General features: G+C 55.2%; 3 protein-coding genes across 8 annotated transcripts; 1 reads left to right on the top strand and 2 right to left on the bottom strand.

Moving 5' to 3' along the window:
- Positions 1 to 13: 13 nt before the first annotated feature.
- Positions 14 to 12,703, bottom strand: Arhgap33 (Rho GTPase activating protein 33). Of its 4 annotated transcripts, none has more exons than XM_027431259.2 (22): positions 12,597 to 12,703; positions 11,784 to 11,866; positions 10,619 to 10,716; positions 10,451 to 10,535; positions 10,009 to 10,089; positions 9,772 to 9,909; positions 9,213 to 9,305; positions 8,014 to 8,136; positions 7,854 to 7,931; positions 7,705 to 7,771; positions 7,563 to 7,622; positions 7,322 to 7,474; positions 7,147 to 7,249; positions 6,282 to 6,426; positions 6,041 to 6,123; positions 5,782 to 5,889; positions 4,686 to 4,831; positions 3,900 to 4,053; positions 3,672 to 3,817; positions 3,511 to 3,585; positions 1,911 to 2,594; positions 14 to 1,650 (listed from the first exon to the last, which is right to left on the bottom strand). In XM_027431259.2, the coding sequence occupies exons 2-22, from the start codon at positions 11,859 to 11,861 to the stop codon at positions 392 to 394; spliced, it is 3,957 nt and encodes a 1,318-aa protein (XP_027287060.1). In that variant the 5' UTR covers positions 11,862 to 11,866; positions 12,597 to 12,703; the 3' UTR covers positions 14 to 391. The 4 variants fall into 4 exon arrangements, with proteins under 4 accessions (XP_027287060.1, XP_027287062.1, XP_027287063.1 ...); XM_027431261.2 differs by having other exon boundaries at positions 11,784 to 11,893; positions 12,597 to 12,681; XM_027431262.2 differs by lacking the exon at positions 11,784 to 11,866 and having other exon boundaries at positions 12,597 to 12,692.
- On the top strand, positions 12,601 to 13,311 carry LOC113837360 (proline-rich protein 2-like). The gene has a single exon (XM_027431233.1). The coding sequence runs from the start codon at positions 12,601 to 12,603 to the stop codon at positions 13,309 to 13,311; it is 711 nt and encodes a 236-aa protein (XP_027287034.1).
- Positions 13,312 to 16,651: 3,340 nt separating this feature from the next.
- On the bottom strand, positions 16,652 to 27,435 carry Proser3 (proline and serine rich 3). Of its 3 annotated transcripts, none has more exons than XM_027431256.2 (10): positions 27,319 to 27,435; positions 23,556 to 23,711; positions 21,651 to 21,778; positions 21,467 to 21,576; positions 20,083 to 20,165; positions 19,858 to 20,006; positions 18,391 to 18,572; positions 17,310 to 18,288; positions 17,140 to 17,221; positions 16,652 to 17,030 (listed from the first exon to the last, which is right to left on the bottom strand). In XM_027431256.2, the coding sequence occupies exons 1-10, from the start codon at positions 27,327 to 27,329 to the stop codon at positions 16,889 to 16,891; spliced, it is 2,022 nt and encodes a 673-aa protein (XP_027287057.1). In that variant the 5' UTR covers positions 27,330 to 27,435; the 3' UTR covers positions 16,652 to 16,888. The 3 variants fall into 3 exon arrangements, with proteins under 3 accessions (XP_027287057.1, XP_027287059.1, XP_027287058.1); XM_027431258.2 differs by having other exon boundaries at positions 21,467 to 21,573; XM_027431257.2 differs by having other exon boundaries at positions 27,199 to 27,336.
- Positions 27,436 to 27,843: the final 408 nt, after the last annotated feature.

Genomic DNA, 27,843 nt, shown 5'->3' with positions numbered 1-27,843 from the left:
TGGCTCCAGTAGCCAAATTTCTGCCATTTTTATTCATTAATGTTGTCAGGTGGTTTAGTGGGGGGGGCATGGGGAGGGGTGGGCAGGACTGTCTCCCCACCCCCTGTACACAGAGCAGGACGGGCTGGAGGCTCCTGGAGGGAGGAGGGGGACAGGATCAGCCTTGCCCCCCCAATTTGTGCAAGGGCCCCCAGGAGGGAGGTGGGGGACAGTCACAGCCTGCAGCTCAGGGTAGGGACACAATGATTTTGGGTTAGGGACCCGCATCAGCGCAAGTTACAAAGTTAGAAACCTGGAGTGGGGTGGCAACCTCAAGAAAATACAAAACAAAGGACTGACTTGGGCCAAGATCCAATGGGGGGGGCAGGGAGGGTCCTTTGCTGGCCCTAACTCAGCAGTAGCTTCTGGTCTGTCCTTCTGAATGTAGGGACCAGCTGGGTGTGGGATAAGGAGGAGGGGGACCAGCCCCCTCCCCTCTATGTCCTCCATTTCTGTACAAGGATCCTCGGAGCTCACTTCCCCTCCCATAGGCCGGTGGAGCTGCCCTGTAGAGCAGGAGAGGCTCAGGGGAGCCCCAAGGTCCAGGCACCTGATGGGGGGCACGGGGACCCCAAGGAGCCCGCTGCTTCTGGGGGAGGCGGGGAACAGGGGGCCCAGGATCTGAGCGGCTTCGGGGGTGGGCAGGGGGAGACGAGGAGGAGGAAGAGGCAGGTGACGGGCCCCTGGGCCCCAGGGCTAGGTTGACATAGAGGGGCTCAGGCCGGGGAGGGCGCCGGGCAGTGTGCCTGGAAACTGAGTGGCTGAGGTGGTCAGAGGGAAAGCAGGAGGAGGGTGGTGGGTAGCTGAGCAGGAAGTCAGGGGACCTGTGGAGTGGTGGTGACTGGCCAAGCATGCCATAGGAGGCATTGAGCCTGTCAGGAGGCATGGAGCGAAATGGACTCCACGGCCGGCTGGGGCCTGAGTAGGAGGTGCCCTCCCCTGCCCCGATCTCATAGTAGAGACTGTCTCCCCTGTCAAGTGCTGAGGGAGCACCCAGAGAGTTCCTCCAGACCGGGGCTGGGGGGCTGGGTGGGAAGGATGGGGGACCCAGGGAGTACAAGCCTTGTTTGGAGACCCCAAGGAAAGGTGGCAGACACTCCCGGGGGGTTGAGAAGAAACTGGGGTTAGAACCCTGTGAAGGGACAGAACACGGGGACTGGGCTGCCATCTCTGGAGCATCCCTGTAAGCCCCACTTGCCCTGAGCTGGGCACTGGTCTGGGAAGGGCCTCTGGGACCCCTCCTTGAGGTCCCCAAGGGCCGTTGGCTTCTCACCAGGCTCCCGTCACTCTGTTGCCTCGGGAGGTAAGATGGAGGACCTGGAGCCCAGGCACCTGGGTGGGCTAAGGATCCAGGAGGGGGCGGCCCACTCCCTGACGTTCCCACAGGCTCCCCACCCACCTCTAGGGATAGCGAGCGTCGGAAAGGGGAGTGGGGGGCAGGTGGGGTGCCCCCCTGCTCTTGTTGGCTCTGCTGCTCCGCCACCTGCTGGGCCCTCTCGGCCAAGGCCAGAGCCATGAGACGCGCTGGGTTCTTGGGGGGTGGGGGTGGAGCCCCACCAGGGCGCAGCAGAGACAAGGGTGGGGGCAATAGCGGTGAATCCGTGCCTGGACCTGCAATACAGAAAAGGAATAGTAAGGGGTCAGCTGGGTCCTAGGTCAGCTTGGGGACGGGGTGTGAGTGAGGTCAGCTTGGGGACGGGGTGTGAGTGAGGTCAGCTTGGGGACGGGGTGTGAGTGAGGTCAGCTTGGGGGACGGGGTGTGAGTGAGGTCAGCTTGGGGACGGGGTGTGAGTGAGGTCAGCTTGGGGACGGGGTGTGAGTGAGGTCAGCTTGGGGACGGGGTGTGAGTGAGGTCTGCCGACAGGACTCACTGTGCTGGCCTGGAGCTCCCCGGGGACCGGGGCCAGCAGCCGCTGCCAGCTTGCTGCCGAACTCCTGCTGGCAGGCGTCACTTAGCTGGGCCTCTGCTCCTGGAAGCAGCAGTGGGATGGGATGGGGGCGCAGGCCTGGGCTAGGGCTCAGAGCCCGCGTTGGGGTGACTGAGGCAGGTGTCCCTCCAGCCCCGAGCAGTTCCAGGACAGCAGGTGGCACTGACACAGCCAGTGGCTGTGAGATGTCCAGGGCGGTGGGCGAAGGCGGGTCGGTGGCTCCATGGGGTGGCGGGGCCTGTGGGGTTGCCCGCGGTGGGAAGGCAGAGGCAGAGGCGGGCGGTGCTGGGCTGGCAGGAGGTGCGGGGTCCCCTGGGGTAGGGCTGCTGCAGCGAAAGGTGAGGGGATCAAAGTCGAGTCCCCGAAGTCCTTCCAGACAGCGTGGTGGACTGAAATCCAGCTCATCGCCATCGTCTAGCCAGGCTGATGTGCGGTGTGAGGGAGACCCAGAGAGCGGCCCCAGGCCAGCTGCTGAGGACTCTGAGGAGGAGGATGAAGATGAGGAGGAGGAGGAGGAGGAGGAGGAGGAGGAGGACAGGCTCTCACAGGAGCCAGCAGGTGCTGGGCCCACGGGGAAAGCATCACTGCTGGAGTGGGGCCGACGCAGCCGGTGCAGCCTCTGGAGGCCTGTTGGGAGGAAACACAGTTAGAGGGGGTGTCACTACCTTACAGACAGATACATCTGTGAAGACAGGCTACAACCTGGCAGAAAGAAACAGAGCTCCCTGGAGATCACCCAGCCTTACTCAGAGACAGCATGAGTGGTAGGACAAGGTTATGAACTGGTCCAGACCCAGCGCAGGGATGGAGTCTGGTGACTGCGTAACCTATGAAGCACGAGAACGGCGGCTTCTCACACGCTCTACAGGCGGTCTAGATGGAACACCCATTTTGGAAAACCTGGCTGTTCTGATCCAGTCTAGCTGTGTGCTGACCCTACACAGCCGCAGCTTCACTCTTGGTCGGCTGGCAGAGCCATCTCTCCCACCGTGAGTGTGACAGGGATCGCTGACAAGAACCACCAAAGCCATTGGGTGGAGGAATGGTTAGCCCCCCCACACACACACACACACAGGCAAGAGAGAGAGACAGAGAGACTGACCAACACAGACGGTAGAGATGCTAGGCTGGCTGTGTGTTCTGAAAACCACACTGCACAAATAGCTGTCCACAAATGCTCCAAAGCAACTGGAACTAAGCAACAAGGTTCACGCATACCCCATGTGGGTGAGCCTCCGAGTGATGATCGCTGTAAAAAGTGCCTCTGGTCAGGGCAGCCGCAGGGAGGCACTCCCAGGTAAGGTATAGAGGCTCTTTTCACCTTATCCAGGAAGTTTTTGGGTGTTTATGAATCAGTGACTAGTGTCTCTAATAAATCCCTTGCTGGATCTGGTGACTCGCACATGTAACCTCAGTAAGTTCCAGGCCAGTCAGAGCAACATAGCAAGACCCAACCTCAAAATGGTAACAAAACCTCCCCAAACCAGGCCCTCAGGTCCTCCTAGCTCAACTCGGGCACACGTAGGGTCCATCCTGTGCTCACCAGCCCCGCTGGCCTGCGATGACAGAGACTCCTCACTTTTGGCAGATCTCAGTGTGACAGTGTCAGGTCTGCTGCCTGTAGGGAGAAGAGAAGTCACCAGCCTCTCCAGGACTAGAGCCACACCCACCACCCTCAGCAAGGCCTCAGCTTCAGCCTCTGACCTGAAGGCTGTGGTGGGGCCCGGCTGCCACCCAGCCAGGGCAGTGGTTTCTTCCGGGGTATGCTGGGGCCCCGCCCCAAAGCAAAGAAGGTCTTCCAACTGCTACCCCCTGGCTTCCGTTGTTTCTCCCCTCTCTCTCTTTTCCTTCTGGAGTTTGGGTGAGAGAATAGGCAGTCTGAGAAACCAGGGCCTCCCAGCTACCCCTCCCCTCCCAGCATCCCACTCAGACCTTTCCACAGGTGAGGCCGGGGTCTTAGGAGTTGTGGCCTCAGTAGGCGTTCCAAGACGGCCCTGGGTTCGCGCCTGGGCTTCCTCCAGTGTCAGCAGGCGAGTGGAAGGACTGCTTCCCGCAAGGGACTTAGGTCTGGGAAGGAGGCAGCGACCTGGAGAGGTCGGAAAGGGGACAACTATAAGCTTTGGGCCACTTGAGACTACAGGCAAAGCCAAGCGTCACAGCCCAAGCCCCGGCCCCGCAGCGTGCCCACCCGGGCTGGCAAGGCAGGGGCCGGTGTGGATCAGGCGGGAATGGGGGGGCAGCAGGCATAAGGAGGAAGGGGGAGGCGGAACGAGCTGAAGAGAAGGCAGCTCCCAGCAGCCAGCAAGGGCGGTGGCTCTGGTCAGTTACCTCGGGCCAGAGGGCCCTCCGACGAGCAGAATCCTGACTGGGCTGGGGTCCGGGGCAGGGCAGGGAGTCTGGGCGGGGCCAGGGTGGGGTCAAGTCTGGGGACCTCCCACCTCCTCCCAGGTGGCCCCAAGGCCCCAAGCGCCCCCAGGAGCTATAAAGGGTGAAGGAAGAACGGCGTCCTGGCCGAGAAGTGGGGATCCTGGGCGTAGGAGCTGAAATGAGAAGGAGGGGGGGCGCGGGGAGGGATGGGCCGGGGTGGGGTCCTCAAGGAACTGGGGGGGAGGTCTAGTCAGTGGGGTAGGGGTAGGGCCAGGAGCCCACCTGCCCTCCCACTGCAGCCCTGACACTGAGCGGCAGTAGCCAGGACGTCAGAGGAGGGGCTGGACGTACCTGCAGGATCCAGGCCGGCAGAGGTGAAGGTGTCACTGAACAGGACCTCCACGTGGGTGAGCAGGAACTCCACCACCACCGACTGCACCCGGACCTCTCGGAAGGCTGCTGCCCCGCCCAGCCCCACTGACTCCAGCTCCATAGACCTGGAGGCCGAGCAAGTAAAGCCACAAACCTTGAGCCTGAGTGGAAGTGTGTGGTGCCAATAGCAGAGATCACTGTCCTTGCAGCCAGTACCTCTGAGGGTCTTGAAGGGAAGCTAGAATTGGGCTTTGGACTCCTCCAAGCCTACTTCTTCCCCCTCAGCCAGTCCTGAGTGCCCACATCCAGTCTGTCAGCAAACCACCCACTGCACCCCAACCTCCAAAAAATCTGCTCAGATTCTGACATCCTGCTTGGTATAGTTTGGGAAGGTATCTCCAAACGTCCACGCAGTAAAGACCTGGTCCCCAAGCTGGGGAGGGAGGGAGAGGTCTTTATGTCACTGGAGGCTGTGCTCTCAAAGACAGTCATGGGGCCCTGGCTCTCCTGTGTTCCTGGCCATGCACTATGCAGATTTATTCTGCCATACACTCCCACCGTGTGACCTGCCACAAGCCCCTCTGAAACTGTGTTCCAGAACAAACGCTTCCTCTCTATAAGCTAAGTGCTATGGATATTTTGTTATAGTTACAGGAAGTTGACTGACTGACAAACTAGCCCAGTCTCCGTTCTTTCCCTGCGGAGATCATAGCAGCCCCTCCCTGCTCTGTCCTCAGGGAACCTGTGCGCCCTGAGTCAGTCGGGCTTTCCCAGCTTAGAGACCTGCCTTGGCTAACCCTCAACCCACCATGAAGTCTTCCCTGTGGCTTGTTAAGTCTGCTCTCCTATCATCGGCCACTTCGTCCTCTGTTCCCTGCCCTTGTTCGTTTACTCAACTGCAGCCCAACTGATCGCCCTGGGATCCCTCCAAATCATCAGGCCCATCTGCCTCAGGCTTGGACTCTGTTGCCTCTGCCTGGTCGGATCCTCCCCAGATGCTCACATGGGTACCATGTGAGTCTTTACTCAGGGGCTATTTTCTGCATGGATTCTTACCCCACTGAGGGTAACTTACCGTAGCAGGTTGGGTGCCCAGACAATGGCCAGGTTTCGGGCATGCATGCTGGTGTTAGCACTGTGTCTTGCCATGCGGGCCAGGTGCCTCAGCAGGTACTCTAGGGTCCTGGGGACAGAAGCAGCAGCAGACACCTGCTCACCTCAGTTCCCCGCAGGCAGCATCCCCCCTGTGGTCCTTCTTGGCCCTGCCCATTTACCTATAGTGTTCCCTGCAGGCAGCATCCCCCCTGGGGTCCTCCTTGGCCCTGCCCATTTACCTGTAGTGTGGTGGAGGCAGCTGCTGGATGACGTCGTGCACTCGCACCAGGCGTTCTTCCTCCCCAGGCACGGACATAGCCTCCTGAGGCGATGGACAGGCATGACGGTGATGGACAGGCATGACGGTGATGGACAGGCATGACGGTGATGAACAGGCATGACGGTGATGGACAGGCATGACGGTGCTGGACCACATGCAGCTGGGCCCCCTCCGCCCTCGCCTGATGTCCCGCTACTCACACTGAACTTTCCGTAGAGCTGGTAAGTGAGCAAGGGGTTGGGCAGTTCCCGGAAGTAGAGCTTGCAGAGGGAGGACACACTGTGGATGTCTTGCAGGAAGGCGGGGCCAGACAGCTCAGGGATCCTCTCACTATCAAACTCATGCCTGCGAATCCCCAGGTCAAGGAGAGGAAGGTGTGTTAACCTGGCTCATCGGGCCGTGCCCGGCACCCCTACCCACAAGTCCAAAAGAAGGTCACAACACTCTTCCCTAGGCCCTGTGCAGGGATCCAGAAGGAGAACCTTACTAAATCGCCCAGTGAGTGGCAAAAACAAGGGGGACCCAGGTGCAAGATGCCTCTGCCTGCAGCTACCTAAGGCTGACTCCAGAGTCTAACTAACTATGCTCCTACCATGGGCCGCTTTAACTAGTTGAGTGTCATGTGTTCACAGGGAAAGCCCTTCCCCTCTGTGATTCTGCTCAACTCACTGCCCCCTCAACTGTCACCTGTAGTCTCTGTTGGCCCCTGTCCTTGCCCCATCCCTCCCCACCTGTGTGCCTCCCAGACTCAGAACCTCCTCTTGGTTTCCTTAAATAAAGTCCAAATCCTAAATCAGCACACGGAGCTGGGGTGTGGCTCACTGAGGGAGCACCTGCCTAGAAACACCAGTGAGGGGCTGAGTGCATGGGTCAGCGATGGATGCTTTCTTAGCATGCACACAGTCATCCCCAGCGTGCTCGAGGGCAAGAAAGCATGAGTGTGCTGCCCGGGGTTAGTCTCAGCTCCGCTGCACTGTGCCTTCCTAACCCCCACAAACTTGACCCTGGCGTGTAGCACGGGGTTGGGACAGAAGGTGCTAAGGAATGCAGGCTCTGGGGACTCACCGCAGCCTCTGTATGTTGGAGGACACACCCGAGAGCCGGTAGATTCCATCCACCACACCATGGGCCTCAATAAACTCGGAGCAGCATCGCAACACTTGGGGCACTGGGAGAAAGGAGCAGGGTCAGAGCCGGAGCTGCGCCTGAGGCAGGGTGGGTGGGAGATCCCAGGCCTCACCGTCCTGGCCTGAGTTGCTGAGGTGCTCTCCAAGATCACAACCAAAGACCCTCTGCCGCAGGATTCCCCGTTGGCGCAGCCGCTGGCGGGAGGGCCGTGAGCGCATGAAGGTGCGGAGGAGCCCTGCCAGCTTCCCACGTGGCCGAGGCACAGCTGTGGGGGCAAAGGCAGACCACTCAGTCAGGGGCGTAATTAACTTGGTGGAGCCAGGGGCAGAGACCTAATTCCTTGTGTGCATTACCTGAGGTCAAAGAAGAGATCCCCTGAGGAGCTGGGATGCCACACAGGGGACTGTCAGCATCTGTGGGGTGGATAACGGTAGAAAGGATGGGTGGCAGGCAGAGGGTGAGGGGAGCTGCCCGCCCGCTCTCCATGGTACTTACCTGCCTTTAGGCCGGGGCCAGGCCTCTCTGTGAAGAGCTCCACACACTCACTGGGAAAGAAACCAACCTGAGGAAGGACCACAGTCAGTAGCTGGGCCACCCTGGTGCGCATGGTGCCCTACCGCACATGTCCACCTCGCTCCGCTCACCTGGAAGCCCCGTTTGCCCCGCCACCAGCTCCGATCCTCTGTAGGTGGCATGTCAATCACTGAGACAATGTCTCCCACCTGGTAATGGGTAGAGGGAGGGGTTCAGGAAAGGCAGGAGAAACAGGGATCACAAGGAGTGTCCATTCCCGCCCAGCCTCACCTCAAAGGACAGCTCATCGGGTGCCTGGGCAGTGTACCGCTTAACCACGTGGGCGGCAGCCACAGCCGGGATATTGAGGGAGGCTTCTTCACTGAGGAGCAGGCGCCTGCCATGGTTGTCCAGCTGAGGCAGAGGCAAAGTATGAAGGAGAATTCAGAAGGGTGTCCAGTGAGGCCAACACCTGTCCCTAAGAGTGTCTGTCACTCAGAACTATTGTCCAAACACCAAGAGTCTTCTCCCCCTCCCCCCCCCCAAGACAGGGTTTTCTCTTTGTAACAGCTCTGGCTGTCCTGGAACTTGCTCTGTAGACCAGGCTGGCCTCGAATTCATAGAGATTGGCCTGCTTCTGCCTCCCGAGTGCTGGGATACACCTAGATTCCTATTGACTCTTTAAAAAATTGCTGGAGAGATGGCTCAGCAGTTAAGAGCACTTGCTAGAGGACCCAAGTTCAGTTCCCAACACCCACATGGCAGCTCACAACCATCTGAAATTTAGTTTGGGGGACCTGATGCTTTCATCCAACTTTGCAGGCATGCATGTGGTGAGGGGCATAGAGGCCAAACATCCATATAAAATAAAAAATGTTGAAGCCAGGGCTGGAGAGATAGCTCAGCAGTTAAGAGCACTGGCTATTCTTCCTGAGGACCTGGGTTCAATTCCCAGCACCCACATGGCAGCTCACAACTGTCTGTAACTCCAAGATGTGAAACCCTCACAGAGATACACATGCATGCAAAATACCAATGCAATGAAATAAAAAAATAAATTATAAAAAATGTTAAAGCAAACAAAATAACATCAACAGCACAAAACAAGTTGCCTCTTCTTCCCCACCCTGACTTGTACCAAGACTCTCCTGTTCCCAAATTCCCATAGATACCTTCCTTCGCTTTTATCCTTCATAATTCATTAGGCTTAAGTCACTGTCAGCCAGATGGACTGTGACTCACAAGCAACACATTCCTAACTGGTACACCTTTAAATCCACACACACACACACACACACACACACACACACACACACACACACCCCTACCTTTCTCTCGCAGGCATGCACCCACACAGACACTAAAATAATACAAATGCCTCCTCCCCTCTGGCTTCCTTCTTCCCCTTGCCCACACACTCCCAGGCTGCTTCTTGTGCCTCAGACACCTCTCACTAGATCCTAGCTCCAGGTTCTCCATGCCAGGCCCACCTCCATCCAAGTGAGCACAGGCCCACAGTTGAGGTTACTGTCCACCAGTCCTGACAGAGTCTCCAGGTACTGCAGCAGCAATGGTACCAGCATCTGGGAGCAAATTGCCAAGGAGGGCTTTGTGAATGGATGAAGACAGAGCCCACTGCCACCCCACAGGGCCCAAGCTCAGCTCTAAGCCAGGCTAAACTCCGACCTGGATGACCCTGCATGCCTCAGCTGCTAAGTTCTGAAGTACTGTCATATCACACTGAGCTAAGCTCTGGAGTGAAACTCATGTGGCCGTGCTGGCCTACGAACCCTTGGACCTGGCCCATGATTGCCAAACCAAAGGGACACTCTAATATCCTGTTCTATTTCTAAGGCTCCTCCATTCTGATTGGTTAGAACTCGGATCATACGACTGCAGCCTTCCAAGCACTGAGATTTCAGGCTCACACAAGCATGCCCAACTCAAGAAGAGATCTGTACTATCTACTTCCCTTGCCTTGCTGGCTATACACATGGCTGATGAGGAAACCCTTGCTGGCTCAGGCTGGGACTGAGACAAATAGGTTACCTGGGCAGCCCTGGCGCCCTCTGGGGGTGGAGGGAGCTCTGGGAGGCAGGAAAATCTCCGGTCAAATATGCACCGGTGGAGATGGGCATCCAGGGAACGGAAATCATCATAACTCCGGAGAACTGGCCAGGAGCGGCCCTGTGGGGCGGTCAGGATAGAGAGTAGACTATATTACCCAGCGCTGAGGACTACAGTGGCTAGTCCCTCAGGCTAGATGAGAGGCAGGGGCAGCCTTACCTGACAGGTCACCTGTACCCCAAACACCAGCTCATTTTCTCCAGAGAGGCTGGGGCCTTCACGCTCTGGAGACAGCAGGAGCTGCAGGGGGGAAGCACAAACCAAAGGGAGGGCTTCTGTCTTGTCCCAGACCTAACCTTTCTTGGCTGGGACTATCTAGGGGTAGATCCGGTTCCCCCTCTTGGACCTCCGAAAGGACAAGACCTGGCGATATCCCTGTCTGGGAACAGAGCCCTGACGGAGCAGATGCCAAACAGAAACTGCTGTGGAAGAGTACACAGAGGAGTAAATGATGAATGGGAGAGCCACTCTCCCAGGCGGTTCACGCCTCGGATTCCCGCTGGTGTCTGCTCAAACATGCGGGTGGCTGGGGCTCAAGGATGAGCTCCAGGGCAGTGGCTGCTACATGCTCACCTTCCTATCAGGGCAGAAGTTCCCTTACCTGGATGTGGCCAAAGTCAACATTCTCATAGTGAAAATGGGCACAGTCAGCCAGCCGGGGAAAGGGACCTCGAGGAGCCGAGAGCCTGGGAGACAAGCAAAGTGTTACCCACAGTTCTGTCCTGGAGCTCCCCTCCCTCCTAAGATAAGCCCCCTAGCCCCCTCTCACCTCTTCCCAGGCTTCCCCTTTGCACCAGGCCCCCCTGTGGGGGGTACAGGCTGCACTGAGCCCTCCCCTGGGCCATCCAGACTGTCAGTGCTGCGGGCCTATAGAGCAGAGAGAAGAATCAGAGGCCCCCAGAGATGGGAGCAGGGACAACGGGAGCATTGTTATCTGCCAGCTTGGGCCTTGAGCCTGGAGGCTCTACACACTGTCCGGCAGCATGGGGTAAAAGGGTCGGTCAATAGGGGATGAGTGCTGGGCTGTAGACCAGCCTGCTGCTTCGTGTGTGGTCTGGGATGAAGGACTGGAGGTGCAGGGACCAAGGGTGAGCAGGCAACAGGAGGGAGAGCATGCTGGTCCTATCGGCGCGTGTTCAAGAGCCGTCTATAGCAACTACAGGGTACAGTCACTTGCAACTGTCTGGACCTTCACAGTCCACGCCCCTCCTGCCAGGATGGTTTGCACAACGTACGAATGTGACTGTTTTCTCATAGATTCTGCTTCAGTGACTCTCACGCATGCTAGATGAAGTTGGAACTCTCTCAGGTCTGGCAGTCAAGCTTCCTTGAGCTGGGTTGTTTGCCTCCCCAGTGCTGCCTCTCCCCTGCTGCCCCCATTCTCAGAGCGCTCAAGTTTTCAGAACCCAAGTGCCACCTGCTCCTTTGCCTTGGCAAAAGGCTGTTCCTCAGACTGGAACCTAGTCCACCCTCATCCCGTCACCCGGTTCTCTCCTCAGGTCTCGCCTCGTGTGTGTGTACCTCCAGAAAGCCCTCTCTGTCTATTTAGTCTGCTGCACACATTTGTCTCCATCTCATGGGCTCCCCGCATCCCAGCCTGCACGGCTATACCCGAGTTTATCCATCTCATTCTCAGATGCTTCTGGCAAGGAACTCATCTCTCCCACTGGACTCGGACCTCCCCGGAAGCAGGGCCCCATGCTGGGACCCCCAGCGTGCCCAACAGAGTGGGGCAGAGTTGGGGACCTGTCTATTACTCTCTGGGTCCCTGATAGGCAGTGTCAATCCGGTTGCACGGAGCATCGACCGGGCAACATCTGGTAAAATAAATTAAACCAGCGGCCAGATGGGGGGGACTCGGGGATTTTGCTAGTCTGGGCTTTTCCCTCCTCCATGTCCCTGCAACCCCGAGTTCATTCATCCCTGGGTCTCACCCTCAGAGTCTGTCCCCTGCCAGCCCATGAAGCTCCCCAAGGCAGGATGTGATCTGATTGTTTCTGTGCCTGGAGCATGGGGCCTGCACAGAGGAGGTCTCAGTGAATGTCTGCGGGGTGAGGGAAGGAAGGGATGAGCGAGCGGGAGCTCACGGTGGGAAAGGGAGACGTGGAGGAGGGGAGGTGCAAGACAAGGAGATGGACAAACCCGGAGGCTCCATGGGGGCCTCCAGGCAGGGCAGAGCGGGGCGGGAGAGGAGGAGATAAAGGTTGGGATGGATGGAGGGCCGAGAGCGGGCTAGAGTGGGGTGCAAACGCAGCGGGAGAAGACAAGGGTCGGGCAGGGGGTGGGCTGGGGTGGGGTGGGGCTGTTGGGAGCGGGAGGGTGGCTGGCTGGGGATGAGGATGCTGAGGAGGGCGCTGGGATGGGATGGGGCTGGTTTGCAGGAAGCCTGGCAGGCGCCGCGGCGGGGCGGGGCGGGGCGGGGTGGGTGTGGGGGGATCACGGGGCGCGGGTCATGCCCTGAACCAGCCCCTCTTTCCTCAAGTCCGGGTCCTCCGTCACTGTCACCCCTTTGGGACGCGGAGTGGGGGGGTGGGGGGTGCAGGGATGGATGCGCGCTGAGGGGGCGCGGGTCGAGCCCCCACCCCCACCCCACCCCCACCCCCCACCCGGGTGGGGCCTAGGGGGACCCGAAAGGGGAGGGCGGGGGGCGGGCGGGGCGGGCCGGGGCGGGGCGCGCGCAGGCGGGGCCGCGCGGACAGACACGGGGCACGCGGACAGACAGACGGACGGCCCCGGGGGCCCCTCACCACCATGGTCGCGGCAGCCTCCTCAGACCCCGGCGGCTTTCGAGCCCTCCTCGTTCGCGATGCTCGCCCTCGCCCTCGCCCTGGCCGCCGCCGCCGCCGCCGCCGCCATGGTGACACAAAGGGAGGCGGGAGCGCGCGCGCGGCGGCCGCAGGCCCCGCCCCTAACGGCTGCTGGGGGGAGGGAGGGAGGGAGGGAGGGGGGGGACGCTCTGGCGCGCGCGCGCGGCGCCCGCGAGGGCGGGCCAGCGGCACGGCGAGGCGCTCCTCATTGGCTCCGCCTGAGGCCTCAGGCCCCGCCTACAGCGTGGCTCATTATTGGCTTGGGCTGAGGCTCCACCCCCTCCGAGCCCCGCCCCGGCCCGCCCCCACCCCACGAAGTTTGACAGCGCCACGCCCACCGCTGCTTGGCAGCGCCCTCCGGGGATACGAACCCGGTCCATCGGTCCGTCCTCTTTATGCTCCGCCGCCGCCGCTGCGGCCGGCCGCTTCCCCTTTCCCTAGCCCGCGGTCCCCGGCCTTTTGGAGGCCTGGGGTCCCCCACCCCCGCCTTGATCCTGACCCCACCCACGAGCCGTTTCCATCTGGCGCCCCCACCGCATCCGTGCCCTGCACATCCCCCCTTGTCGCCCCATATTCGCTAATTACGGGCCGGCCTCTGCTTTCTGACTCCTTCTTTTTCCCCCCCTGGGAAAAGCTTCCCAGGCTGCAACACTGATGCCTCTCAGAAAGCCAGACACAGACCGACGATAGAGCTGCAGGGCCCAGGAAGCATTGCAGCCACACCCTTTCCGGAAGGATGCTTGCGCTGATGAAGACCTCAACAGAACAGGGACCCCGGGGCGGGGGGGGAGACACGGGGGACCCTTTTCTCTCTCGGGAGCACGCCCCCGGTCCATGTGTTCCAAGACTGTGATCATTTAATTAGGGGACACACCGATAATCAAAACAAGAAAAAAAATGCAGCCTTTCCCCACATGGAAGCTCAGACTTCTTCAGACAGCCTTCTAGTCCTCCCTCTCAACTCGGTCGGGGTGTCATTATAAGTATCTCTTATTGTTCCTTGTGTCTCAACAGCTACTTCCTTTTCGATTCAATCAAATGTGTGGTTTGTTCGAAAAAGCTGAAAACATATATTTACCTTGTTTCTGTCATAGAGAGCTGCCTGTTAGACGTCCATCCCGTTCCTCTTCGTAAATACATATATCAAAACAACCCTGATCATATGGTCACCATCATTTTATTTATGACGTTTCTAAGATATGGCAAGTTGACACCCACATATCCACGAGCTAATCTTACCCGTTAACATTTTACTCTATTCACTCTCTCTCACATCTGCTTACTGCCTTACTCATGCCTCCAAATTATCTTTGGATGCATTTCAAAACAAATGAGGCCCGGTGTGGTGGCACACACCTGTAATCCCAGCACTTGGGGTGGCCTATCGCCCAGGCCGAGGTCAGAGCTAATGAGAAGGGCCTCCGTGTGCCTGCTGGCCCGCCCCTCGAGGGAAGCATGCCAGAGCCTCCGGCAAGAGACTCGAAGGCGTGGGCCAACAATGCCGGGCTTCAAGTTATTTTTAAATTCACAGAGATCACCTGCCTCTTCTGGGATTAAAGGTGAGTTCAACTATGCCCAGCTAGCATGCATCTCCTAACTCAGAATATTTTTCTTTTGAGAAAACCACTGTGGTGGTTTGAATGAGAATGGCCTGCAGAGGCTCCTATGTTTGAATACTTGATCCCTAATTGGTGGAACTGTTTGGGAAGGATTATGTGTGGCCTTGTTGGAGGGGGTGTGACTGGGGGTAGGCTTTGAGCTTTCAAAAGACTTCCATTCCCTGCGTCTCTCTGTCTCTGTCTTCTGTGTGTTCTCAGCTACTGCTCCAATGCCATGCCTGCCTGCCTGTTGCCTTGCTCCAAGACATGATGGCCATGGCCTCTAACCCTCTGAAACTCTAATACCCAAATAAACTCTGTCTTTTATTAGTTGCCTTGGCTGTGGTGTCTTGTTGCAGCAATAGAAAAGTAAAACAGGCTGGAAAGATAACTCGGCAGTTGAGAGCACTGACTGCTTGCTCTTCCAGAGGACCTGGGTTCAATTCCCAGCATCCACAGAGCAGCTCACAACTGTCTGTAACTCCAAGATCTGACAACCCTCAAACAGACATACATGCAGGCAAAACACCAATGCAAGATAAAATAAAAAATAAATTATTAAAAAAAGAAGATAGGCCAGGTGGTGATGGCACACACCTTTAATGCCAGCACTTGGGAGGCAGAGGCAGGTGGAGCTCTGTGAGTTCCAGGCCAGCCTGGTCTCCAGAGCGAGTGCCAGGACAGGCTCCAAAGCTACACAGAGAAACCCTGGAGAGAAAGAGAGAGAGAGAGAGAGAGAGAGAGAGAGAGAGAGAGAGAGAGAGAGAGAGAGAAACAAGGGAAAAGTAAAACAGCTGCATATAATGAGGTTAACCAATCTCAAACAGAGCTCAGTGAGTGCATCCTTGTGTTCCATCCCCAGGATAACAACTGTTTGTTTTTTTTTTTTCAACACAGGGTCTCACTCACTATAAGGGTGTCTGTCCTCAAAGTTGAGACCCTCCTGCTTCATACTCCTAGGATTACAGGTGGGCACTACCATGTCCAGCAAATCAGATTGTATTGCATGCTCCCTAAAGCATCTCTAAATCGGAGAAAATAGAAGGAAAAGGAAAACGGGTGGGCAGTACCCACTTTTCTAACCGAAGCTGCATCCCTTTGGCTGCATTCAATGTGTTGAAGGGCCCAGTTTCAAGGGAAAGAGAGGGGCTGTCTGCTGGATGGCAAGTGTATCAGGGAGAGGGCAGATGTGTTTATAGCAATGACAAGTTTTCAGTGGTACAGGTGGCCTAGACCGAGGGGACAGCAGTGGAAGGGAGCTGGATTCTGATAGATTCCAAAGAGAACAAGTCGGGATCTGCCAGGTGACTATGTGTGGGAAGGCAGGAGTCAGGCTTTGGTGGCTGAGCAGAGAGAACACAGCTGAAGAAAGGGTAAAAGAGAAACAAACTTAAAGGAGAGACCAGGAATTTGAGGACCTGTGGATGGAGATGGCAATCAGAGAGGGAGAGATGCTAGCATAAATGGGATATATACGTACTGCTGTCTAACACTGATGTTTCTTTTTTTTTCTTTTTGGTTTTTTTGAGACAGGGTTTCTCTGTGTAGCTTTGGAGGTTGTCCTGGAACTCACTATGTAGACCAGGCTGGCCTCGAACTCACAGAGATCTGCCTGCCTCTGCCTCCCAAATGCTGGCATTAAAGGTGTGCGCCACCAACGCCTGGCTTTGATGTTTCTTTTTTTTAAATATTTTTTTTTAGAAACAAGATGTATTTATTCATTATGTATAGTGTTCTGGCTGCATGTAGGCATGCAGACCAGAAGAGGGCACCAGATCTCATCAATGCAGATGGTTGTGAGCCACCATGTGGTTGCTGGGAATTGAACTCAGGTTCTCGGAAGAGCAGCCAGTGTTCTTAACCTCTGAGCCATCTCTCCAGCCCCCAACACTGATGTTTCTTTTCTTTCTTTCTTTTTGTTTTCTGTTTTTTTTTTTGTTTTTTGGTTTTTTTTTTTTTTTTTTTTTTTTTTTTTTTTTTTGAGACAGGGTTTCTCTGTGAAACACTCCTGACTGTCCTGGAAATTCACTCTGTAGACCTGGCTGTCCTCGAACTCAGAGATCCACCTGCTTCTGCCTCCTGAGTGCTGGGACTAAAGGCGTGTGCCACCAACTCCTGGCTTGATGTTCCTTAAGACCAGATGACAATGCTTTTTTCTCCACCTGACATATAAAAATCCACTTCTGAGTTACATAAGTCAGGTCCCCTATCACTTAGAATCATGGGCTTACACACACACACACACACACACACACACAGAGAGAGAGAGAGAGAGAGAGAGAGAGAGAGAGAGAGAGAGAGTTTTGTTTTGTTGGTCAGGGGAAGGGGTTACATTCCCTTATTAGCACAATCAACCTTTCTACAACCCATTTCTTGGAAATTAACAGTAAACTGGAAAAATGTTATTTGGAGCCAACTTTATTGTGTGTGTGTGTGTCCATCCACCCCACAGCTCATGTATGGAGGTCAAAGGACTTTGAATACAGGTTCTTGCCTTCCACCTTGTTTGAGACCCAGGCTCCACGGGCCAGTTGGCCAGTCAGTACCTTTATGTAAGTTCTGGAGATTTAATTCAGGTCTTCACACTTGCAAGCACTTTACCTCCCCAGACCAGGAAAAACAGAATTTTATAATTCAAAGTTGCCTGGCCTCAAAGGAGGCCCCTTCCCTCCTCAGCCGCATTCTTGGGGACCCGGGAGGTGAGCTGGCTGGAGGAGAGGAAGATCCTGGGTCTTCAGTGTGGTTCAAGAGGAGAGATAACTGGGCATCCACTTTCCTGGAGAAAAGTCGGAAGATAGAGGCTGGGGTGTGTGCTAGTTAGAGGCAGACACCCAGTAGGGTTGTCACGGGACTCAGGATCGGAGATCCTGGTGGAGGGTGGTTACCTTTTCTGCTGCCTGAGCTCTGCCCTCTGAGCTCTTAGCACCTGCAACACAGGGTCTTCCTGAAACTCGCTGCCATCCGAGTCTGAGGAGTAAAAGGCAGGGCTTCAGAAGGTGGCCACAGGGTTTGGTACCAACATCAGGCTACCCAAGGGCCCAGGAATCCCCCTCACCTTCAGCAGCCTGCAGAAGTCGTGAGGCCTGGGCTAGCAAGTCCTGAGAGGGAGCCTGGCCTGAGGCAGGCGGAGCAGTGGTCCAGGCGTCACCAGCTCCCGCCTTAGGCTCAGACGTCTTGAATTCAGGTGATTGGGCCTCTGACAAAGCGAATGCCTTTGGGGTGGTAGCCAGCTCTGGATCCCTAGTTTCAGCTGAGAGGGTGCCTTTACTTTTCCGAAGCACCGGCCGGCCCCTGGAGGATGCAGCCACGGCTTTGCAGGACAGGCTCTTGGCCTCCCGCTGAGCCTGGGATGGACCGGGCGGACCCTTGGCTTGAGGGGGTGTGGCATTGACTTTCTGAGGTTCTACCTGAGATGGAGACAGGCTCTCAAGGCCAGGGACCACAGTGTCTTCCAGGCTGTCGGGGAACAGCCGAGCTGTCACTACCTGGCCCAGGGCACCCCTGAGCTGCGAACAGGGACTCTCGAAAGCTGTGGTCCCTTGCTCACTTGTCTCCCGGGGCGATGAAGCCCTGGCCCTCCGAGGTTTGGGACCCAGCTTCTTGGGCTGGGCAGAACTACTCAGTTCAGGGTTGGTTGGCTCCTGAGGGATGTCAGGTGCTGGGGACGTGGGGGTGGGAGCCCACGGAGATGGAGTGGAGGCCGGGGGCACTGAGATGGTGACCTGGGGAGTAGAGATGGGGGCTGGGGCAGCTGGAGAGGTGGTAGCAGGTGCCGGGAAGGCGGCCAGGGGAGCCACGGTGGGGGCTAGCAGTGTGGTAGGAACCATCCCGAGAGATACCCATGGATTGGCCTGTGGGGCCCAGAGGAACCCGTGAGGGCTGGGGGCCCAGATGTGGGGGGAGGGCCCTGCAAGAGGAGGGGCCCTCTCCACGTAGGCCTGTGGGGGAGGAGGCTGGACCACACTGCCCCACGGTGGAGCTCCGTCGGGCTGGGTCCCCAGGGAACCAAGATTCACTGCAGGGACGGGAGGCGGCTGTGGATAGAAAGGGGTGACTGAGACAGGGAGGAGGGGTTGGAAGGCCCTCTGCCACCTCCAGGTGTCCCTATCACTGTCAGGCTTTCTCCTCCAACTCACCTGAGTGGCGGGGGCTGGGGTCCGAGGCAACACCCAGGTTCCATCGCCGGCACCTCCTCGAGCCTGCTCAAGCCTCCGTCGCTGCCGCCACTGGTATAAAATGTCTTCCTCAGGCGGAAGGGTTGCCTGGGAGGAGGCTGGGCGGGGAGCAGGGATGCGAGCCTGGGAGGGCCCTGGGGCTTCTAGGGGTGGGATAGAGAGGAAAGGGCTGAGGGGTCATAGGGTGACCCCTGAAGGCCACCCTTCTAAGGGACCACAGACTTGTTCAGACAGGCTGCCCAAACAGCACCCAACTAACTCCCCTGTGAAATGAGAAGCAGGGCAGGGCTGAGTAAAGACCCTTGGAATTCTCTCTCACACAATTTTGCTTTGTAGCTTGGGCTGGGTTCAAACTGGCAATCCTCCTGCCTCAGCCTGGGCTTAGAGGCAACTGTCACTATACCCCCGGTTTGTGACTGTACTTGTATCTTTCCTTATTTGTTTTTATGCTTCCGGACCCTATTACCATCCCAGAAGACAATGTACCCTCCATGCTCAGATGGCTCCTGACAGCCAGACGCCTCACCAGGCCTCCACGGCCCAAGGGACTGACCCCCACCAACTTCCCCCGCCTACACCACATGGCTCTGGCTCTGGCTCTGGCTCTTGCCTTGTCTTACTATGTATCCCTGTACCAGGCTGACCTCCAACTCAGAGATCTGCTGCCTCTGCCTCCCGTGTGCTCTCTGAAACATCTGTTTCCCTCTAGCTCGTGAGATGGTCTCACACAGCCTGTGCTGGCCCCCAACTCGGTATGGAGCTGGGATGGACCTTGAGTTACTGATCTTCCTGCCGGGGCTGCTCTCAGCTTCATTGCTGAAGTTTTTCACCTTCTGAGGTTCTCATGTTGTAGCTAAGCTGCATTGATAAGTGTTGTTTGGACAACACACCAGACCGGAACACACTGAGACTCAGCCAAGCCATGTGGGATTGCCAAATAGTCAACCGTTTTTTGGCCTACAAAAAAAGTTCTATATGGTTCATTGTGATGTTAGCAATACAAAAAGGCATGATGGACATGACGGTGACCTTCTGTAATCCCAGCCAAGAATTCAAGGCCAGTGTGAACTACACATAAGTTCCAAGCCAGCTTAGCAAGAACCTAGTTCAAAAAAAAAAAAAACAAAAGTAAAACCAATGAAGTGTGAATATCTCCTCTAATCTGTGCTAAGCCTTCTGATTTTGGAGCTTCCTGTCATAATAGCAGGGTGTACAGCAGGCCTGTCACACCTGACAGACACTTTTGACAGGCCTGTGTGAAGGACCTCCCATGGAGTCACGAGCTCATTTCATCTGCACAATACCTGTGAGTGAGGGGGTCTGATTATTATCCCTGGTTCCCAGGTAAACAAGGCCCAGAGAGGCCAAAATCACCCAGCTGGTAAGTGGACACGATGGGACTTGAACCGGGCTACCATCAATCCTTACCTCCCGATACAGATTCCTTGGGACTAGAATTCTTGTTGGCGTTGGGATTGAAGGTCACAGAGCAGGGAGAGAGGCCATCCAAGTTGATGGGGAAGGAGGAGCTGCTGGCATCACTGGGACTGAGTGAGGATGAGGAGAGGGAGGCCTTGCTGCAGGGAGAAGGCACCAGTGAGGAGAGCAGTGGCCCGGGCACAATGGGCAGGGAGGGTATGGGGAGGGCGTCACCTGCGTTTCAGTAGCTTGGCCGCTCTGCTTTGTAGGCTCAGTGTCTCCAAGTCCAGCAGAGAGGAGTTCCAGGTGTTCAGGCTCTGCACAGTGAGAGGGGCCAGAAGCTGTGCCAAAGGCTGCCGGGAAAGGGGCCTATGTCCCACCTGGGACTTTCTCGTGGCAGGAAAGCTCGCTCGCCATTCACTTCTCTACCTTGGGGGGGAGAGGATCACTTGCCCTCTTTCGCTTTTGAGGTTTCTATTTTTGAGACACGATCTTAATTTGTAACCCAGGCCAGCCTTGAACTCTCCATCCTACTACCTCGGCCATGCCTGTATTGAGGGCTTAGTGGGGAAAGTGCTTTCTCTACGGGTTATAGACCTGAGCTGGATCCCTAGAACCTACACAGAAGTGAAAGGAGAGAGTCAGCTCCTGAGGGTTGTTCTCTGACCCCCACACATCGCGCTCACTCACGAGCGTGCACACACGCACGCGCGCACACACACACAGATACACACACACAGACACACAGACACACACACACAGATACACACACACAGACACACACACACACACACACACACACACACACGCACGCGCGCACACACACACACACAGACTCATACACAGGCACATAAGCACTCTATCAAACAGTTCAGTGATTAACTCAGAGGTGAGTGACTAAGAGACAGATGTGGGGCTGGAGAGATGGCTCGGCCATTAAGAAACAGACAGCTCTTCCAAAGGATCTAGATCCAACTCCCACCACACTCCCCTGCCCCGCTGGACCGAAATCCCTGAAACTGAGCAAATATGCCTTTCCTCCCCAGCTTGTCAAGTGTTTTGGTAACAGCAACATGAGCATAACGAATATGCATGCACATCTACTTTTAGAGTTCAAAATTGCATTTAACTAGCAAATCCTTTTGTTAAATTTTATTTTATTAATTTTTTTTTCAAGACAGGGATTCTCTGTGTAGCTTTGGAGCCTGTCCTGGCACTCGCTCTGGAGACCAGGCTGGCCTCGAACTCACAGAGATCCACCTGCCTCTGCCTCCCAAGTGCTGGGATTAAAGGCGTGCGCCACCACTGCCTGGCTTATTATTAATTTTTTGAGATAGGATATCATATAGCCCAGGGCAGCCTCAAACTCCATGTTTAGCTGAGGGTGACCTTAAACTTCTGATCCTAGATGCTGAGATTACAGCTGTGTGTCACCAGGCCGGCTTTTATGTGCTGGGCTTTCTACCTGCTAGGCAAGTACTTTTCCAAATAAACCACATCTCCATGCCCACAAACCCTTTCTGTTTATGATTCCTTAAGCTGGTCATTGTCTCTAATTCGGTCCCAGGGCTGGTGCTGTCAAGCGGGCACACAGAGAGGGAGAAGGTAACAGTGTCACCTGCTTTACATTCTGAAGAGGATCTGACGCCAGGGATCCACTGTACATCTGAGCCGGAGATGGGCCTGTCATATCGGATCTTCCTTCTGGTTCCGGTTCACCAGCTCCTGCTGGGAAACCTCACGTGAATCACAGGGACCAGGAAGAGTGGTGGCTGGGACTGAGCAGGAGAGGTTTGAGGTACCTGCTGCAAGGTTACTGCTGATGTCTGACGACTTGGGCTGTAGCCACCAAAAGTCAGCTGGGGTGGCGCCTGCGGGCTGGCGTTCCTCTCTGCTTGTGGGCTGAGCTTGGCGGAACCTGTTGATGTACCTGTGAGCATTGGGATGAGAAGCACGGCAATAACAGAAATTATCACAACAGCAGTGGGCACACTGTTCTTTCTTCTGTTTAAGTACCACGGAAAGTTGTGTTCAGTGGCCCAGATAAAAATAACTGCTTTTGCCTGCAGTGGTGGCACCAGCCTTTGATCCCAGCACTCGGGGGGTGAGGGTAGGGTAGGAAGAGATGGGCAGATCTTTTTTAGTTTGAGGCCAGCTTGGTCTACAGAGTGAGTTCCAGGACAGCCAGGACTACACAGAGAGACCCTGTCTTGAAAAACCAACCAAATAAATAAATAAAATAACTGCTTCCTTTAAATCTACCAAAAGCAAGAACTTGGTCTTAAATATCCATTTCTCTTTCTTATATAGTAATGTAATTGCATTTTATTTTTTTTACATTTTATTCTCTGTGTGTGTGTGTGTGCGCGCGCGCGCGCACGCACACACACACACACACACACACACACACACGTGTACAGGATGGGTACACACTTGAGCAGGTATGCTACAGTGCTGTAGGTGGTGTAGAGTTGGGTTCTAGGGATCACCCTCAGGTTATCAGACTTGGTGGCAAGCACCTTTATCCACTGAGTCATAAGGCCAGGCCGGTTTTATCTATTTATTTATTATTTGTTTATTTATTTATTTTGAAGCAGGGTTTCTCTGTGTAGTCCTGGCTGTCCTGGAACTTGCTCTGTAGATCAGGCTGGCCTCAAATCCAGAGATCCACCTGCCTTTGCCTCCTGAGTGCTGGGATTAAAGGTGTGCACCACCACCTGGCTGTGTACGTTCTTTTTCACACTTGATGTGTACAGGGATGGCACACACATCACAGAAGACAACTTTGTGTAGTCAGTTCTCCCTCTCCAATTTCACGTGGGGTCTTGGGAGCAAACTGAGGTTGCTAGGCTTTTGTAGCAAATGCTTTTACCCACTGAGCCATCTTGCTGGCCCCTTTGTGTGTGTGTGTGTGTGTGTGTGTGTGTGTGTGTGTGTGTGTGTGTTTACACAAGGTATCATTTAGCTTAGGCTGGTCTTGAATTCACTATGTAGCTGAGAGTGACCCTGAACTTCTAATCCTTCTGCCTCCTCCTTTGGAATGCTAGACTACAGGCATATATCACTATGGCTTTGGGGGTCAAACCAAGGGCACCGTGCATGCTAAACAGGCTCTCAAACAGTTCAGCTATGTCAACAGCCAGATTGGTTCTTAACCAACAAAGAATAAGGGAACACGATTCTAGAAAAGTAATGTCAGTGATAACCATCTTGGCCAGTGAAGGAAAGGACAACAGCTTATAGACAGGACAACAATAAGATAGACGGAACCTATGCTCCTAACACCTTAGATAGGGGCTGCAATGTCAGCCCTGGTTGCTTCTGTCTGGACCACTAAAGGAGAGAGAAATAAATGTTATCATAATTAATCTAGGACCCTTTGTTACAGATCCAAATACTCATTCTATGATGGGTGTTCTCGTAGATTATATAGAGGAACTGAGGATTCAAAACAGCCTCGGTGCATGTGCGTGATTAATGTTTCCAGTTCAAGGAAATTGAGACCAAAGCAATACAGAGAATAAGTTAGCAGAGGCGGGATTTGAACCTAGGAAGTGCAGCTCCAGACCCCTCAATAATGCACATGAAGTGACTGGTCCCGAAAGAGAACTGCATAAACAGCTCTGTCTCTGATGGTTATTATGGGATGCCCTCTTCCTTCCTGTAACCCCACTCCTTCCCCGCTCCCCAGGGATTCTGGTACTTACTTGGCCACCACCGAGTCGCCGCTGTCAATTACTGTGAGTGGTGGAGAGGTACTTTGTCCCTCTGTGCTGAGTGGGGAAGGGGTCCCTGAACTGGATGGCCAGGACACCTCAGACAGCTCAGGGGAATCGGCTGCTGTGGCCTTGGGAGCTTGTGACCTTTGAGACCCGGATGCACCCAGGATTTAAATTGGAGAAAAAGAAGAAAAAGTTAAGTCAAAAGGGGGGTTGGTGGCTCACGCCTTTAATCCCAGCATGGGGGGTGGGGGCCCGCAGCTGAGGCAGGTAGATCTCTGTGAGTTCGAGGCCAGCCTGGTCTACACAGGACAACCTCTAAAGCAATACAGAGAAACCCCTGTCTCAAACAAAAACAAAAACAAAAAAAAGAAAGGGGTGATCTCCGTGGGAAATGAACACACATAGACAGTCTAAAAGAGTGGACCACCCTGCGGGGGTGGAGGCGCACACCTTCAATCCCAGCACTTGGGGGCAGAGGCAGGCGGATCTCTGTGAGTTTGAGGCCAGCCTGGTCTGCAGAGTGAGTGCTAGGACAGGCTCCAAAACAATACAGAGAAACCCTGTCTTGAAAAACTGAGGGGAAAAAAGGGGGGAGGCATCCCAGACTTTTACCAGTGGAAGGTTTGGTTAACTTAGGCGTTAACCTAAGTGGGGCTGTGGCAGGGACCCAGGTGGTGGGAGAGCTGGGAACGGATGGCTACCAGCAGTGGGGGAGGGGGGTTCTCCCAATCCATCATCCCCACTCTCATCACTGCCTGCCTTCCTTCTAGTGGTCACTTCCTGCTATTAGTCTGAGGCACCAAACTTCACTTAAAGTGAAAACTGACAGACTACGACAGAAGCAGGGCTGGTAAGAAGAGAACAGAGAAGCTGACAATTCCCATGGATTACTGGAAGAGATGGACTACAATTCCCATGAAGCATTACTTCAAAATCAAGACCGTGCTAGTAGAGGCATGATTCCCATGACCTCCTGAAAGAGACTTAGGAGCACCCAGGAGATGAGAGTTGGTAGTTCTCAACTCTGGATCCAGCCTAGGAGGAGCTTTTATTATTTATTTATTTATTTATTTATTTATTTATTTGAGACCTGAGTTCAAATCCACAGAACCCACGTAAAGCCAGCTGTGCCAGCACAAGTCTGCAATCAGAGTACTCCTACACCGAGGTGGGGGGCGGATACCGGAGAGTCCCCCAAGCTCGAGGCCAGCTAGGAACATCAAAGAGGCCCTGTCTCAACAAGGTAAAGGATGCGGTCGCCTAGCAAGCTCAATGCCCTGGGTTCAGTCCTCAGCTGGGGAGTGGAGGGGTGGGGTGAGGGTGGGGGATGGGAGGGTGACAGACAGGTGAAAGATGGGGACAGACACCTGAGGCTGCCTGATTTCCACACGGTGCGCGCCCGCGCGCGCGCACAGACACACAGACGACACACACACTCACACTCACACAGAGACACACACACTCACAGAGACACACACACTCACACTTGTAGGAAGCCGGTTCCTGCATTATAATGCTGCCTGAAGACACCAAGGTGTGAATTACTTCACAGGCGCTGGGTAATCTCCATTCCTTTGATCTCTGCCTATCCCGTGGCTCATTCTTGCCTGAGGAGCTGAAGCCATTCATAGGGTAATACGTCCCAGGCGGCTGGTCAGCCTTTTTATAAGGGATGGTTTTCTTAGTTCAATGTCTCTGCTTAGTCTCTGCTCAGTCTCTGCTCAGTCTCTGTTCAGTCTAATGCATTAAAGCTTGTCTGCAGAAGGATCCGAGTGTCCTGCGTGTATTTCTTGCTGGCGAGGAATACAGAGAGCGCGCGGGACACACACTCACAGAGACACAGACGACACACACACTCACACACTCACTCAGAGACACAAGATGACACACACACACTCAGAGAGACACACACTCACAGAGACACACAGATCACACACACACTCACACTCAGAGACACACAGACGACAACACACTCACACACTCACTCAGAGACACAAGATGACACACACACACTCAGAGACACACAGACACACATACACAGAGACACACACACACACTCACACTCACACAGAGACACACACACTCACAGAGACACACACACTCACACACACACACACACACTCACACTCACAGAGACACACAGACGACACACACACTCACTCACAGAGACACACACACACACACACTCACAGAGACACAAGATGACACACACACACTCAGAGACACACAGACACACATACACAGAGACACACACACACTCACACTCACACAGAGACACACACACTCACAGAGACACACACACTCACACACACACACACACACACTCACAGAGACACACAGACGACACACACACACACACACACACACACACACACACACACACACAGAAACAGATGCACTCACACACAAAGGCTACACAGAGAGATCTCGTCCCAAAACAAGAATAGTGTAGCTCCACGGTTCCCACTCCAGGCTGGCAAAACCAGAATGTCGGTAAATGGGCTCCAGACTATCCAGACAATCAAAAAAGAAAAAGATCTACTATTTGTATTTTGTGTGTATGCTGTTCCGCCTACATGTGTCTGTGCACTACGTGTGTGCAATGCCCTCGGAGGCCAGAAGCGGGTGTCGAATCCCCTGGATTAGCACATGACAGATGAATGAGAGCAGCCCCGGGGGTGCTGAGAATCGAACCTGGGCCTCTGGAAGGCCAGCCACTGCTCCTGACCTCTGAGCCCTTTCTCCAGCCCCATCCAGGTAAAATATGGTCTGTTGTATTTTTTTTTCTTTTTTTTTTTTTTTTTTTTTTGGTTTTTCAAAAACAGGGTTTCTCTGTGTAGCTTTGGAGCCTGTCCTGGAACTCGCTCTGTAGACCAGGCTGGTCTCAAACTCACAGACATCCACCTGCCTCTGCCTCCCGAGTGAGTGCTGGGATTAAAGGCGTGCGTTGTATTTTTTTTAACTGACACGTGTTGTTTTGATTTGTTTTGTGTTTTTTTAGCTGACACGTGTTACTTGTACTCGTTTATGAGGTGCAATATGATACTTTTATTAAGTGTACACAATGTGTTACGATCAAATCAAGGTAATTAATTTCCATCTCATTCACGGAGATCCAATTAAGACCATGACTAAAAAACAAGTAATTTATGAGCCGGCCATAGTGGCGCTCACCTTTAACCCCAGCACTCAGGAGGCAGAGGCAGGGGGATCTCTGGGTTCGAGGCCAGCCTGGTCTCCAGAGTGAGCTCCAAGACAACCAGGGCTACACAGAGAGACCTTGTCTCGAGGGGAAGAAAAGTGAAGAGAGAAAGAGACAAGAATAAAACAACAACAACAAAGAACGGGACTAAACGTTACCGGTTAAACCTGTTACGGGGAGGGGGAGGTGGCGGCAGGACACCCAGTGAGAGAAGGGGGTGCACGGACTACAATCCCCATGATCCACCGGGCCCCCTTCTAAGCGAGAAAGTTCAAAGAAGACACCCGTGGATGTCTGGCGAAATTTGGGAGCCAACAAACTTAATTTCCAGGTTCCTTTTAGACTCCCTTACGGCCACCCAGAGAGAACAAAAGACATGATTTCCCAGGGACGGCGGGGGGAAGTTTCCTGCTGGCGCGCCCAAACCTGCGTGGCATCTCGGGAGTTGTAGTTCCAGTGCGTTTGGGCGGGAGACCCCATGCTCTTGCAAACCCGTGATGCCTTCCCCGGGCTTCCTGTGATCTCTGAGGAGGGGAGCAACCTCACCTGCAGTCCATCCCGCGTTTACCTCAGCGTTAGTGCCAGCTGAGCCCCTCAGCAGGACAGCCGGACGCCTCCCCTCCCTTCCTCCCTCCCTCCCTCCCTGCGTCGCTTAGTAACGCCGTCGGCCCCGCCCCTTTGGGGGCCTGCGAGCCGACGGCTGCTCCAAGTAACTGGGGGAGCGGCCGCGGGGGGGGGGGGGAGGGGGCGTCTCCCTGGCGGCGGCGGGGCTGGGAGCGCGCGTCTGATTGGAGGCGGGGAGCGTGCCGCGGTGATTGGCAGGCCTGCGGACCAATAGCGGGGACCTGAAGCTTGGCGGCGAGCCGAGCGTGCTGGCTTTGGGCGCCAGCGTCGCTCGCTTGTAACCGCCGCGATGGCTGCGGGAGCCGAGGCCCGCGTCCCGGTCCTCCGCTGCCGCAGGGCTCCCCGGGGCCGGCTGCCGTCTTCGCTCTGCCCTCCTCGGTGGGGCCGGCGAGCCGCTCCCGATGCTCGCCTTAACCGCTTTGCGCTTGCCGCTTGCCGCGAGCAGCT

The sequence above is a fragment of the Cricetulus griseus genome, chromosome 9 (genome assembly GCF_003668045.3).
Source record: "Cricetulus griseus strain 17A/GY chromosome 9, alternate assembly CriGri-PICRH-1.0, whole genome shotgun sequence".
In the NCBI taxonomy this organism is placed as follows: Eukaryota; Metazoa; Chordata; class Mammalia; order Rodentia; family Cricetidae; genus Cricetulus; species Cricetulus griseus.
The sequence above is the reverse complement of the archived record's forward strand: the minus strand, read 5'-3'. Positions and strand labels throughout refer to the sequence as shown.